Consider the following 14,288-nt stretch of genomic DNA (forward strand, 5'->3'; position numbering starts at 1 on the left):
CTTTGGCTTATTTTAGATACCTGCAGCAGAAAACAACCCTTTCCTTGTTGGAATGCACTACTGGTACTCCAGTCACAGCCCCCGGACCCAGCACTGCAATGTCTGCCGGGAGAGCATTCCTGCCTTATCTAGAAATGTTATCATCTGCGAAGGTACCTTTCTAATTACTTTAGGAAATGGAGCCCAGTGGGTGGAGACAGGGGTGAAAGAGCTCATGTGGCTTTAGTGTCATTGACTCATACTAGTCATTGACTCTAGTGTAAGGTTAATTCTGACACTTAACAGACTGAAGAAAAGAGATGGGAAGAAGCTGGCATGAATGGAAATTCTCATGAATTAAATGGAGGGTTGGGTCTGAGAGGATTGGACAACACAGTCACAAGAGCTGGAATAACAGAAATCACCTTATTCTTGCCATCAGTTTCCATTCAAGTCAGATAGTAGATAATTTAGCCAATAAGAATAAAAAGGAACTAGAAGATATGAGAGATAGGCCTTTGGAGGTGGGTCAGAACTATTTAGATGCATCTAAGTTCTAATTTTCAGAGAAGCTTAGGGAAGGGCTTTAGAATCTTCATTGTCACCAGATTCACATCTATCTTTTTTCTTCCTTTTTTTCATAGTGTGCAAAGTGAAATCTCACAAATTATGTGCTTTGAGAGCAAGCAAAGACTGCAAATGGAATACATTGTCTATCACTGATGACCTCCTCATGCCCGCTGATGAAGTAGTGAGTACCAGCCATCTTCTCCTACAGCCACTCTTTCCCATCTCTCCTTTAACCAGGATACACAGGGGAAGGAAGACTTCTTCCTGTCTCCATACAACCCAAGTCAACTTCCTGCCTAGGCTTAAAATCCAACCAGTCTGGAAGAATGAAAGCCCCCTACTCCCAGCTTTCCTCACTTGCTAGCATTGGAGTGGGGAGGGCAAGACCATGAAGAACTTTGTTGGGGTTACTTAATGTCCTCTGTGGGGTGGTATAGTCACTCCAGCTGGCCCTTTCTCTCCTTATATCTCTAACTTCTACCTCTTACCTTTTTTTTTTTTACCTTTCAGAAGAGTATGCCTCATCAGTGGGTAGAAGGAAACATATCTGTCAGTTCTCAGTGTGCAGTATGTCATGAGAACTGTGGCAGTTACGAAAGACTTCAAGATTTCCGATGTCTCTGGTGTAATTCTACGGTAAGACTCTTATCATCTCCTTGATACTTAGAGAACTTGACTTCTAGAGAAGGGGTGGAGTTAAGCTATGTGCCTACACATAGATAGAAATCTCAGAGACCCTTACCCCAAAATAGATTATGCAGCTTACATAGTACAGAGCTCAGTATCTTGCCTTTCCAGATCTGGCTATGGAGTCTTGGAGAGAAAGACTTGACTCTCACCTTTAATGGTTCTTAATTGGTGAGGTCTACTAGCAAACGGGAAAAGCTGAACTCTGTTATGACAGTACGGGCAATTAAAAAAATAAGTTGTGAGTCTATCCTTAAGAAACCTTCTGCCTTCCTCAATCACTATTTCCTGGGAACTTACAATCTTTGTTAATTAATAATGGTTAATAAGATTAACATATTACTATTGCCACAATGTATTGAGTGTTTTGTGTACATGGTTTCATTTATTCCTTACAACAACCCTAAATAGGCCTTATTGTTCCCATTTACAGCTGAGAGAAGTGAGGCTCAGAAAAATGAAGTGATTTGCTCAAGGTCATGCAGCCAGTAAGCAAAAAGAGTCTTGATTCATACATAATTCTGCAAAAATCATATTCTTAACTACAATACTACCATGCTTCTAAACCAGTAGTTCCTAACTGGGAGTGATTTTGCCCAACCCACAGGAAACATTTGACAATATCTGGAGACATTCTTGATTGTTACAACTTTGGGAGAGAGGGTGTGCAATGGGCTTATAATAAGTAGAGGCCTGGGATTCTGCTAAACCTCCTATAATGTACAAGACAGCACAAAAAAATAACTATCTGGCCCAAAATACCAATAGTGTCAATGCTGAGAAACTCTGATTTAGACTTTAGCTTTTAGATGCTCCTGTCAAACTGATTTTTCTAGACAAGAAGAAACTAAAGTGTGAACTTCTTTTTAGAAGACTCTGGGTCCCTCTACTTTGCTCCAGCTCATCAGTTGCTCCTGAAAAGGAGCTTATACCCTCATCAGACACCCCAATTTTTGCAGCTGTCCCCAGGGGACACCTCTAGATCACACGGATCTAGTGGACAGTGAGTGTAGGTCCCAAGAACTGTAACCAGTGGAGAAAGAGTTTTTACCTAGCTACCACACCCAGGGTACAGCAAGGGGCAACAATCTGAGGAATCCAGTGTTACTGTAAAAAAGGACTCTTAGCATACCTTCATAATTATGGCCTGAAGGGCAGGCTTCTAGTTAAACACATATCTAAGGGCCCACTGTAATACTTTTTAGAGACCTAGGAGGATAGGCACCATCTTGGTGCTTTCCCTCTGCCACACTCCAGAGTGCCAGTATCTCCAAGAGGGGAATTTTACATGCATCTGGTATGCCGGGGGTTTTTTGCAGCGGCTGCCCAGGTGATGCCCCTTTATTGCCTGGCTCTGCTGGCCAGCAGGGCTTGCATTCCTGGGTCCTATGGGACTATAACAAATGGAGAGAGGGTTCCTGGCCAACTACCATAAAGAGGGCACACCACAGACAGCAGGCTGAAAAGAGGCCTATTTGTTTGTCCTGGAGTTTCAGCCTAAAGGGCAGGCTTCTGGTTTGGCTATTGTGGAGTGTCTGACTCTTGATTTCAGCTCAAGTCATGACCTCAGGGTCATGAGATCAAGCCCCATGTCAGACTCTGTGCTGGGTGTGGAGCCTGCTTGAAATTTTCTCTCTCCCTCTCTCTCTGCCCCTCCCCACCAAAAAAAAAAGAAATGTTAAAGGGACTTCTTTAAGCTGAAATTAAAGGGCACTAGTTAGTAAAAGGAAAACATATGAAAAATATAAATCTCACTGGTAAGGGTAAATATATCATAAAACTCAGAATAATCTAACAATGTAAATGTGGTGAATTAATCACTAAAGCTAGTATGAAGGTTAAAAGACAAAAGTAGTAAAAGCAACTATAACTATAATTTGATAAGTGATACATGACATAAAAAGATGTAAATTAGATATCAAAAACATAAAACAAGAGGGGGAGTAAAATATAGAGCTTTATAATGCATTCAAACTTAAATTGTTTTTGGGGGGTTTTTTGGTTTTTTTAATATTTTATTTATTTATTCATCAGAGTCAGAGAGAGAGAGAGAGATGCAGAGGCAGAGGGAGAAGCAGGCTCCCCGCCTAGCAGGGAGCCCGATGCGGGACTCGATCCCAGGACCCTGGGATCATGACCTGAGCCGAAGGCAGACGCTTAACCATCTGAGCCACCCAGGCGCCCCAAACTTAAATTGTTATCAACTTAAAACAGGCTATTACAAAAGTTGTTATATGCAAGCCTCATGGTAACCACAAAGCAATAACCTTAGTAGATACACAAAAGATAAAGAGAAAGGAATCTATGTATACCACTACAGAAAATCTTCAAATCACAAAGAAGAGAGCAAGAGAAGAAAGGAACAGGGGAACTACAAAATAGCCAAAAAACAATTCAAAACAGCAATTACATACCTATCAATAATTACCTAAAATATAAATGAACTAAATTCTCAAATCAAAAGACATAGAGTGACTGGATGGATAAAAAAAGAAGACCCAGTTATATCCTGCCTATAAGAGACTCACTTCAGATATAATGATACACACAGACTGAAAGTGAAGGGATGGAAAAGATATTCCATGCAAATGGAAACAAAAAAAAAAGGAGGGGTTGTTATACTTATATTAGACAAAATAGACTTTAAAACAAAGACTGTAATAAGAGACAAAGAAAGTCATTATGTAATGAAAAAGGGGACAATCCAACAAGAGAATATAACATTTGTAAATATTTATGCACCAACATAGGAGCACCTAAGGGAGAAATGCACAACAACACAATATTAAGGGATTTAAATACTCCACTCTCATCAATAGACAGATTATCCAGACAGAAAATTAATACAGAAACATTGGCATTAAATGACACATTACACTAGATGGATTTAATAGATGTATACAGAACATTTCATCCAAAAGCAACAGAATATGCATTCTTCTCAAATACACATAGAACATTCTCCAGGATAGATCATATGTTAGACAATGAAACTAGTCTTAATAAATTTTAAAAGATTGACATAATGTAAAGCATCTTTTCTGACCACAATGGTATGAAATTAGTAATCAATTATAGGAAGAAAACTGGAAAAACCACAAATATATGGATATTAAACAACATGCTACTGAACAACCAATGGGTCAAAGAAGAAATCAAAAGAGAAATCAAAAAACACCTTGAGACAAATGAAAATGGAAATACTGCATACCAAAACTTATGGGATGCAGAATTCTGAGAAAATGGTGCTGTAGGAGGATCCTGAGCTCACCTCATTCCACAGACACACTGAGATAACAGCCACATCAATGCAACTAATTCAGAACATGACCTAAAAACTGGCAGAAGAGACCTTCCACCGTTAATTGTAGAGAGGAGGCCACAATGAAAAGGGTAAGAGGGACAGAGACACAGGTGGGAACCAAACCCTTGTATAGACTAACCACAATTGGGAGAGACATCTCAAGGACAGAGAAGTAAGAGGATTGGACCCCGCCACCAGGCACCCAGGCACAGGGGACCCAAAACTGGGAAGACAAGTTCCCATAACATTTGGCTTTGAAAACCAGTGGGATTTGATTTCATGAGTTTTTACAATCAGCAGGGCTTGAATCTGAGTACTTTAGAAATCAGTGGGTTTAGCTCCAGGAGAATCAGAAGGTGATAGGAAATTAGGTCCCTGCTGTTAAAGAGACAGCATAACAAATAACCCAGCCGAGATACAGCATAGAAGCAGCAGTTTGAGAAGCAAACTGGGGTATAAGTGAAAGAGATTTATTCACTAATCCCAGAACATGTGCTGGAAGGGCAGGGATCTATAGGAGACTTCTCAAAGAAAAAAAGAGCTGGCAGGTGCCATTTCTCTCCCACCCTCCCCAGCCTAGATAGTTGGACATCTGCAGGAACCAGCAAGAACACTCTCCACCTAGCTTACTAACACTGTGCACCCTACCCCATTCTCCTGTGGATCTGGCCCATTCAACCAGCCAATAGTCCCTCCAAAGCAGTTCCTGCTAAATCTCATCCTGCAAGCAGCTCCATCAGGGACAAACACCACTCCAAAGTGACTCCTACCTTGGGGAGAGAAGAAGATAACCACACACACCAGTACACCCACAGTCCCAGCAGTCAAACCTTATAGTTGACAGTGCAGAGAGGGTATCCTGCTGATCAGTGTAATTGCAGTCCTGACAAATGGACTGGGAGCAGACATCTGGTCTGACTGCAGGCCTTGCCCCCCAACAAAAGCCTCTAAGGAGACAATGCAGGGAGAGCATCCTGCAGGTCAGTGTGACTACAGCCCTGGTAGACAAGCTGAGGGCAGGCATCTGGTCTGATTGTCAATGCTGCCCAATTACAAGCCTGTGGCAGCCCCATACTGGCTTCTTTTTTTTTAATTTAATTTTATTATGTTATTTTAGTCACCATACAATACATCATTAGTTTTTGATGTAGTGATCCATGATTCATTGTTTTCGTATAACACCCAGTGCTCCATGCAGTATGTGCCCTCCTTAATACCCATCACCTCCTTAATACCCATCATTGTGATATGAATACCCTTAATACCCATCCCCCCATCCCCCTCCCCTCTAAAACCCTTAGTTTGTTTCTCAGAGTCCATAGTCTCTCATGGTTCATCTCTCCCTCCGATTTCCCCCCCTTCATTTTTCCCTTCCTTCTCCTAATGTCCTCCATGCTATACCTTATGTTCCACAAATAAGTGAAACCGTATGATAATTGACTTTCTCTGCTTGACTTATTTCACTCAGCATAATCTCCTCCAGTCTCATCCATGTTGATGTAAAAGTTGGGTATTCATCCTTTCTGATGGCTGAGTAATATTCCATTGTATATATGGACCACATCTTCTTTCTCCATTCATCTGTTGAAGGGCATCTCGGCTCTTTCCACAGTTTGGCTATTGCGGACATTGCTGCTATGAACATTGGGGTGCATATGGCCCTTCTTTTCACTACATCTGTGTCTTTGGGGTAAATACCCAGGAGTGCAATTGCTGGGTCATAGGGTAGCTCTATTTTTAATTTTCTGAGGCACCTCCACACTGTTTTCCAAAGTAGCTGTACCAACTTGCATTCTCATCAACAGTGTAAGAGGGTTCCCCTTTCTCCACAACCTCTCCAACATTTGTTGTTTCTTTCCCTGTCCATTTTTGCCATTCTAACTGGTGTAAGGTGGTATCTCAATGTGGTTTTGATTTGAATTTTCCTGATGGCTAATGGTGATGAACACTTTTTCATGTGTCTGTTAGCCATTTGTATGTCTTCTTTGGAGAAGTGTCTGTTCATGTCTTCTGCCCATTTTTTGCTTGATTATTTGTTTTTTGGGTGTTGAGTTTGAGAAGTTCTTATAGATTTTGGATACCAGCCCTTTATCTGTAGTGTCATTTGCAAATATCTTCTCCCATTCTGTGGGTTGCCTCTTTGTTTTGTTGATTGTTTCCTTTGCTGTGCAGAAGCTTTTTATCTTGATGAAGTCCCAAAAGTTCATTTTTGCTTTTGTTTCACTAGCCTTTGGAGATGTATCTTGAAAGAAGTTGCTGTGGCCGATGTCAAAGAGGTTACTGCCTATGTTCTCCTCTAGGATTTGGATGGATTCCTGTCTCACATTGAGGTCTTTCATCCATTTTGAGTTTATCTTTGTGTATGGTGTTAGAGAATGGTTGAGTTTCATTCTCCTGCATATGGCTGTCCAATTTTCCCAGCACCATTTATTGAAGAGACTGTCTTTTTTCCATTGCATGTTTTTTCCTGCTTTGTTGAAGATTATTTGACCATAGAGTTGAGGGTCCATATCTGGGCTCTCTATTCTGTTCCATTGGTCTATATGTGTTTTTGTGCCAGTACCATGCTATCTTGGTGATCACTGTTTTGTAATATAGCTTGAAATCGGGCAACGTGATGCCCCTAGCTTTGTTTTTCTTTTTCAACATTTCCTTGGAGATTCGGGGTCTTTTCTGATTCCATACAAATTTTCAGATTGTTTTTTCCAGCACTTCAAAAAATGTCATTGGAATTTTGATCGGGATGGCATTGAAGGTATAGATTGCTCTGGATAGCATAGACATTTTAACAATGTTTATTCTTCCAATCCATGAGAATGGAATGTTTTTCCATCTTTTTGTGTCTTCGATTTCTTTCATGAGTGTTCTGTGGTTCCTAGAGTATAGATGGTTTACCTCTTTGGTTAGGTTTATTCTGAGGTATCTAATGCTTTTTGGTGCTATTGTAAATGGAATTATTTCTCTAATTTCTCTTTCTACAGTTGCATTGTTAGTGTATAAGAAAGCAATTGATTTCTGTGCATTGATTTTGTATCCTGCCACATTACTGAATTGCTGGATGAGTTCTAGTCATTTGAGGGTGGAGTCTTTTGGGTTTTCCACATAAAGTATCATGTCATCTGCGAAAAGAGAGAGTTTGACTTCTTCTTTGCCAATTTGAACACCTTTTATTTCTTTTTGTTGTCTGATTGCTGTTGCTAGGACTTCTAGTCCTATGTTGAATAATAGTGGTGAGAGTGGCCATCCTTGACGTGTTCCTGATCTTAAGGGAAAGGCTCTCAGCTTTTCCCCATTGAGGATGATATTCGCTGTGGGTTTTTCATAGATGGATTTTATGAACTTGAGGAATATTCCCTCTATCCCTATACTCTGAAGAGTTTTAATCAGGAAAAGGATGCTGTATTTTGTCAAATGCTTTTTCTGCATCCACTGAGAGGACCATATGGTTCTTCTCTCTCCTCTTATTAATGTGTTCTATCACACTGAGTGATTTGCAAATGTTGAACGACCCTTGCATCCCAGAGATAAATCCCACTGGTCGTGGAGGATGATCCTTTGAATGTATTGTTGGATCCTATTAGCTAGGATTTTGTTAAGGATTTTGGAATCCATATTCATCAGGGATATTGGCGTGAAATTCTCCTTTTTGAAGGAGTTTTGCCTGGTTTGGGGATTAAGATAATGCTGGCCTCATAGAATGAGTCTGGAAACTTTCCTTCTGTTCCTATTTTTTGAAACGGCTTCAGGAGAATAGGTACTATTTCTTCTTTGAATGTTTGGTAGAATTCCCCAGGGAATCCGTCAGGCCCTGGACTCTTGTTTTGGGGGAGGTTTTTGATCACTGTTTCAATCTCGTTACTGGTTATTGGCCTGCTCAGGTTGTCATTTTCTTCCTGTTTCAGTCTTGGGAGTTTATAGGTTTCCAGGAAGGCATCCATTTCATCCAGGTTGCTCAGCTTATTGGCATATAGTTGTCAATAATAATTTCTAATTATGGTTTCTATTTCTTTGGTGTTAGTCGTGATCTCTCCCCTTTCATTCATAATGTTATTAATTTGGGTCCTTTCTCTCTTCTTTTGGATAAGTCTGGCCAGTGGTTTATCGATCTTATTAATTCTTTCAAAGAACCAGCTTCTTGTTTCATTGATCTGATCTACTGTTTCTGGTTTCTAATTCATTGATCTCAGCTCTAATCTTAATTATTTCTCTTCTAATGTGTGGCTTGGGCATTGTTTGTTGCTTTTTCTCTAGTTCTTTAAGGTGTAGAGTTAGTTGGTGAATTCGGGATTTTTCTATTTTTTTGAGTGAGGCTTGGATGGCTATGTATTTCCCCCTTAGGACTGCCTTTGCAGTATCCCATAGGTTTTGGACCGATGTGTTTTCATTCTCATTGGTTTCCATGAGCTGTTTAAACTCTTCTTTGATTTCCTGGTTGACCCCAACATTCTTGAGCAGAGTGGTCTTTAGTTTCCAAGTGTTTGAATTTCTTCCAAAATTTTTCTTGTGATTGAGTTCCAGTTTTAGAGCACTGTGGTCTGAGAATATGCAGGGAATAATCTCAATCTTTTGTTATTGGTTGAGACCTGATTTGTGTCCCAGTATGTGGTCTATTCTGGAGAAAGTTCTATGTGTGCTCGAGAAGAATGAGTATTCTGTTGTTTTAGGGTGGAATGTTCTATATGTATCTATGAGGTCCATCTGCTCCAGTGTGTCATTCAAAGCTCTTCTTTCTTTTTTTATTTTCTGCTTAGATGATCTGTCTATTGCTGAGAGTGGAGTATTGAGGTCTCCTACAATTAACGTATTATTATCAATACGACTCTTTTTTTGGTTAACAGTTGCCTTATGTAGATGGGAGCTCCCATGTTGGGGGCATAGATAATTACAACTGTTAGATCTTCTTGTTGGATAGACCCTTTAAGAATGATATAGTGTCCTTCTTTGTCTCTAACTACAGTCTTTAGTTTAAAATCTAATTTGTCTGATATAAGAATTGCCACCCCAGCTTTCTTTTGAGGTCTGTTGGCATGGAAGATGGATCTCCATCCCTTCACTTTCAGTCTGGATGTATCTTTAGGTTCAAAATGAGTCTCCTATAGACAGCATATGGATGGGTCCTGTCTTTTTATCCAATCTGCAACCCTGTGCTATTTTATGGTAGTATTTAGGCCATTCACGTTGAGAGTGATTATTGAAAGATATGAATTAATTGTCATCATGTTGCCTGTGAAGACCTTGTTTTTATAGATTGTCCCTGTAAATTTCTGTTGTAGATCACTCTTGGGGTCTTTCTCCTGTTATAGAACCCTCCTTTATATTTCTTGCAAGGCCGGCTTAGTGGTCACATATTCTTTCAGTTTCTGCCAGTCTTGGAAGCTCTGCATCCCCCCATCCATTCTAAATCACAGCCTTGCTGGATAAAGTATTCTTGGCTGCATGTTCTTCTCATTTGGTACCCCGAATATGTCTTCCCAGGTCTTTCTGGCTTGCCAGGTCTCTGTGGATAGGTCTGACGTTATTCTGATGTTCCTCCCTCTGTACATAAGGAATCTCTTCCCCCTAACTGCCCTTAAGATGGTTTCCTTGGTTCTAAGATTTGCTAGTTTTACTATTACATGCCAGGGAGTTGGCCTGTTTTCCTTGATGTTGCGAGGGGTCCTCTCTGCCTCTAGGACACGAATGTTTGTTTCATTCCCCAAATTAGGGAAGTTCTCAGCTACGATTTGCTCAAATATATCTTCTAGTCCTCTCTCTCTCTCCACCCCCTCAGGGATTCCAATAATTCTGACATTGGAATGTTTCATGGTGTCACTTATTTCTCTGATTCTATTTTCATGGATTCTGAGTTGGTTTTCCCCTGGCCTCCTCTTTTCCCTTTTTGTCTATTAATTGGTCTTCTAGGTCACTAATTCATTCTTCTGCCTTGCTTACCCTAGGTGTTCGATTATCCAGATTAGATTGGATCTCACTGATAGCATTTTTAAGTTCTGCCAATTCAGCTTTCATTTCTGCCCTTAGAGACTTTATGTTGCCATTAATTGATTTCTCCATTCTAGCTATTATCTTCACAATTGCTAGCCTGAATTCCAACTCTGATATCTTGGTTATATCTGAATCCATTTGTAAATCTGTGGCATAAGTCATTGTCTCGGAGTCTTTCCTATTTTGGGGGTTCTTCCTCCTAGTCATTCTGTTGAGGGGTGGTTGAGGGAATGTAGAGAGTCCAAATTATTGACCACAACCCAAGCAAGAGGCACCTGTTTTCTAGGGACTTTACGGTTGCTGTCCTCTTGTTTTCCCAGCCTGTCTTCTGTGGGAGCGGCCTGCTGTGCTGTTACTCAGGCAACCCTGTTTGGGCAGAGTTGCCCTGACCCCTGTGGCAGGGGGTGGGCTCAGTGAAAACAGGTTTTGGGGTGCTTTTGTTCTCTGGCAGCTTTACCTGGCGGCTTTCCGCATCTCTTCCAAGAGTCAGAGCAGAAGAGAGCATTTCTAACCCTCTGCCTCAGAGCAGAGAGATTGCAGTCTGTTCTTCAGTGAGCTCTCCAGGCCACATTATCTCCATTTCTGTCTGTGCTGCTATAAACTGTGGCATCCTGGGTTGTGTGCCCCTGAGCAGCGCTCCCAGTCTTCACCTCCAGGTCGGGGCACATCTCTGCCCTTTATGCTTCTAAAACTACCGGCTACCCCCAGTTCACATGTGTGGCCCTGCCACTCCAGTTTCCGTTGGGGGGGCTGCCCTAAAGTCCTTTCCCCACCGCTACCGGTCTGCGAGTCTGTGCCCCGTCCCCAGTGCGGGAGGCTATAGCTCATCAGCGGTGTAGGATTCCGAAGGCTGCCTCCCTCCCCCTTCTGTTTATCCTCCAATATCTGCTCACGGAATCATGGCTCCCTGCTTCATACCTTGAAACCAACTACCTGTGATATTCTGTTTTTAGAGATCCAGATCTATCTTCTTACATCTCAGGCTGATTTCGTGGGTGTTCAGAGTGGTCTGGTGGATATCCAGCTCAATTCCAGGCACCAGTTGGTATAGGGTCCCCTATTCCTCCACCATCTTCCCCCCCCCCCCCATACTGGCTTCTTAAGAGCACAGGGAAAAAAGCCTGCCTAGTATGCCGACAACAGGCAAAGCGGACCATTGCACCAACTGGACTGAAGGCAAACAAGGCTCAGCCACAGAAGAAAGGCAAGCACAACCCACATAGGAGGCACCACTGAAGTGCCTGGTTCTGGTGAACAAGAGACACTGTGCTACAGAGCACCACAAGATTTCTCCATAGAGCCACTACTTTGAAGATCAGGAGATGTAACTAACTTATGTAATAAAAACAAGCACAAAGAGTTAGACAAAATGAGGAGACAGAGGAATATGTCCCAAATGAAAGAACAGGAAAAAAACCACAGCAAAAGAGTTAAATGAAACAAAGATAATCAATATGCCTGATAAAGAATACAAAGTAATTGTCATAAAGATATTTACTGGACTTGAGAAAAGACTGGAAGATCTCAATGAGTCCTTCAGCAAATTTTTATAGAAAATATAAAAAAGAACCAATCACAGATGAAGAACCCAATAATTGAAATTAAAAATAAATTAGAAGGAATCAATAATAGATTAGAGGAGACAGAAGAACAGATCAGCAACCTGGAAGACAGGGTAATTGAAAGCAACCAAGCTAAAGAACAAAAACAAAAAAAAATTATAATAAATGAGAATAGGTTAAAGGAACTCAGTGACATCATCAAGCATAATAACATTCACATTGTAGGGATCCCAGAAGGAATGGAGAAGAGGCAGAAAATGTATTTGAAGAAATAATAGCTGAAAACTTCCCTAATCTGGGGAAGGAAATAAAGATCCAGATCTGGGCAGCACAGACAGCCCCCAACAAAATCAGCCCAAAGAGGTCCACACTGAGACACATAATAATTAAAATGGCAAAAACTAGTGGTAAAGATTTTTCAAAGCAACAAGAAGAAATAGTTATATACAAGGGAAATCCCATAAGGCTATCAGCTGACTTTTCAGAAGAAACTTTGAAGAGACTGGCATGATATTCAAACTACTGAAAGGAAAAAGCCTGCAACCAAGAATACTCTACCCAACAGGGCTGTCATTCAGAACAGGAGAGATAAACAGTTTCCCAGACAAACAAAAAAAGGTAAAAGTGTTCATCACCATTAAGCCAGCCTTACAAGAAATGTTAAAGAAAAGAAAAGGCCATAATTATGAGTAAGAAAATTATAAAAAGAAAAAATTTCACAGGTAACTGCAAGCATATAATGAGTAGTAGTTTAATCACTTAGAGAACCAGTATGGAGGTTAAAGCACAAAAACAGTAAAATCAATTATTTCTATAAAAATCAATCAAGGGATTCACAAAATAAGAGGATGTAGAGTATGACAAACCTAAAGCATGTGAAGGAAAGAGTAAAAACTTAGTGCTTTAAATGAGTTCAAACTTAAACAACTATCAACTTAATATAGACTGCTATGTGCATAAGATGTTACATGCAAACCTAATGCTAACCACAAATCAAAAATCTGTAATAGGGGCGCCTGGGTGGCTCAGTTGGTTAAGCAACTGCCTTCGGCTCAGGTCATGATCCTGGATTACCGGGATCGAGTCCCACATCGGGCTCCCTGCTCAGCAGGGAGTCTGCTTCTCCCTCTGACCCTCCTCCCTCTCATGCTCTCTGTCTCTCATTCTCTCTCTCACAAATAAATCTTAAAAAAAAAATCTGTAATAGATACACAAGAAATAAAGACAAAGGAATCCAAGCATATTACTAAACAAAGCCATCAAAACACAAGGCACAAGAGCAAGAAAAAAAGGAACAAAGAAGAACTACAAAAACTAAAAAAAAATAAAATAAAATAAAATAAGTGACAAAGGGCAATAAGTACATACCTATCAATAATCACTTTTAAAATTTTTTTAAAGATTTTTTATTTATTTACCTGACAGAGAGAGACACAGCGAGAGAGGGAACACAAGCAGGGGGAGCAGGAGAGGGAGAAGCAGGCTTCCTGTGGAGCAGGGACCCCAATGCAGGGCTCAATCCCAGGACCCTGGGATCATGACCTGAGCCGAAGGCAGATGCTTAATGACTGAGCCACCCAGGCGCAATAATTACTTTTAATATAAATGAACTAAATGCTTTATTTAAGGCATAGAGGGACTGAATGGATAAGAAAGTAAGACCAATCTGTATGTTGCCTACAAGAGATTCACTTCAGACCTAATGACACGCAAATTGGAAGTGAAGGGATGGGAAAACATTTATCATGCAAATGGAAGCAAAAAGAAAGCTGGGGTAGTAATACTTATGTCACACGAAATAGACATTAAAACAAAGACTAACAAGAGACAAAGAAGGACACTACATAATAAGAAAGGAAAAAAAAAACCTACAAGAGGATACAACAATTATAAATATTTGTGCACCTAACATGGGAGCACCTAAATACATGGTGTGTCACCATTAACAGACATAAAGGAAGAAATTGACAGTGATAAAATAATAGTAGTGGACTTTAACACGCCACTTATATCAATGGATACATCATCCAGACTAAATATAAACAAAGAAATAGTGGCTTTGAATGACACATTGGACCAGATGGATCTAATAGATATATTTAGAACATTCCATCCCAAAACAGCAGAATATGTATACATTCTTTTCAAGTGCACATGGAACATTCTCCAGAATAGATCACATGTGAGACTACAAAACAAGTCTT

At 40.5% G+C, this 14,288-nt stretch overlaps 1 protein-coding gene across 1 annotated transcript in view; it reads left to right on the top strand.

Annotated features, from left to right (window-relative positions):
- Positions 1-14,288, top strand: part of DGKK (diacylglycerol kinase kappa) — a 148,562-nt gene that overhangs the window by 64,165 nt on the left and 70,109 nt on the right. The window contains exons 5-7 of the mRNA XM_044911813.1: positions 17-152; positions 624-730; positions 1,063-1,185. Of these exons, the coding sequence (XP_044767748.1) occupies positions 17-152; positions 624-730; positions 1,063-1,185 (366 nt within the window). The remainder of the gene's footprint in view (positions 1-16; positions 153-623; positions 731-1,062; positions 1,186-14,288) is intronic.

The sequence above is a fragment of the Neomonachus schauinslandi genome, chromosome X, assembly GCF_002201575.2.
Source record: "Neomonachus schauinslandi chromosome X, ASM220157v2, whole genome shotgun sequence".
Taxonomy (NCBI): Eukaryota; Metazoa; Chordata; class Mammalia; order Carnivora; family Phocidae; genus Neomonachus; species Neomonachus schauinslandi.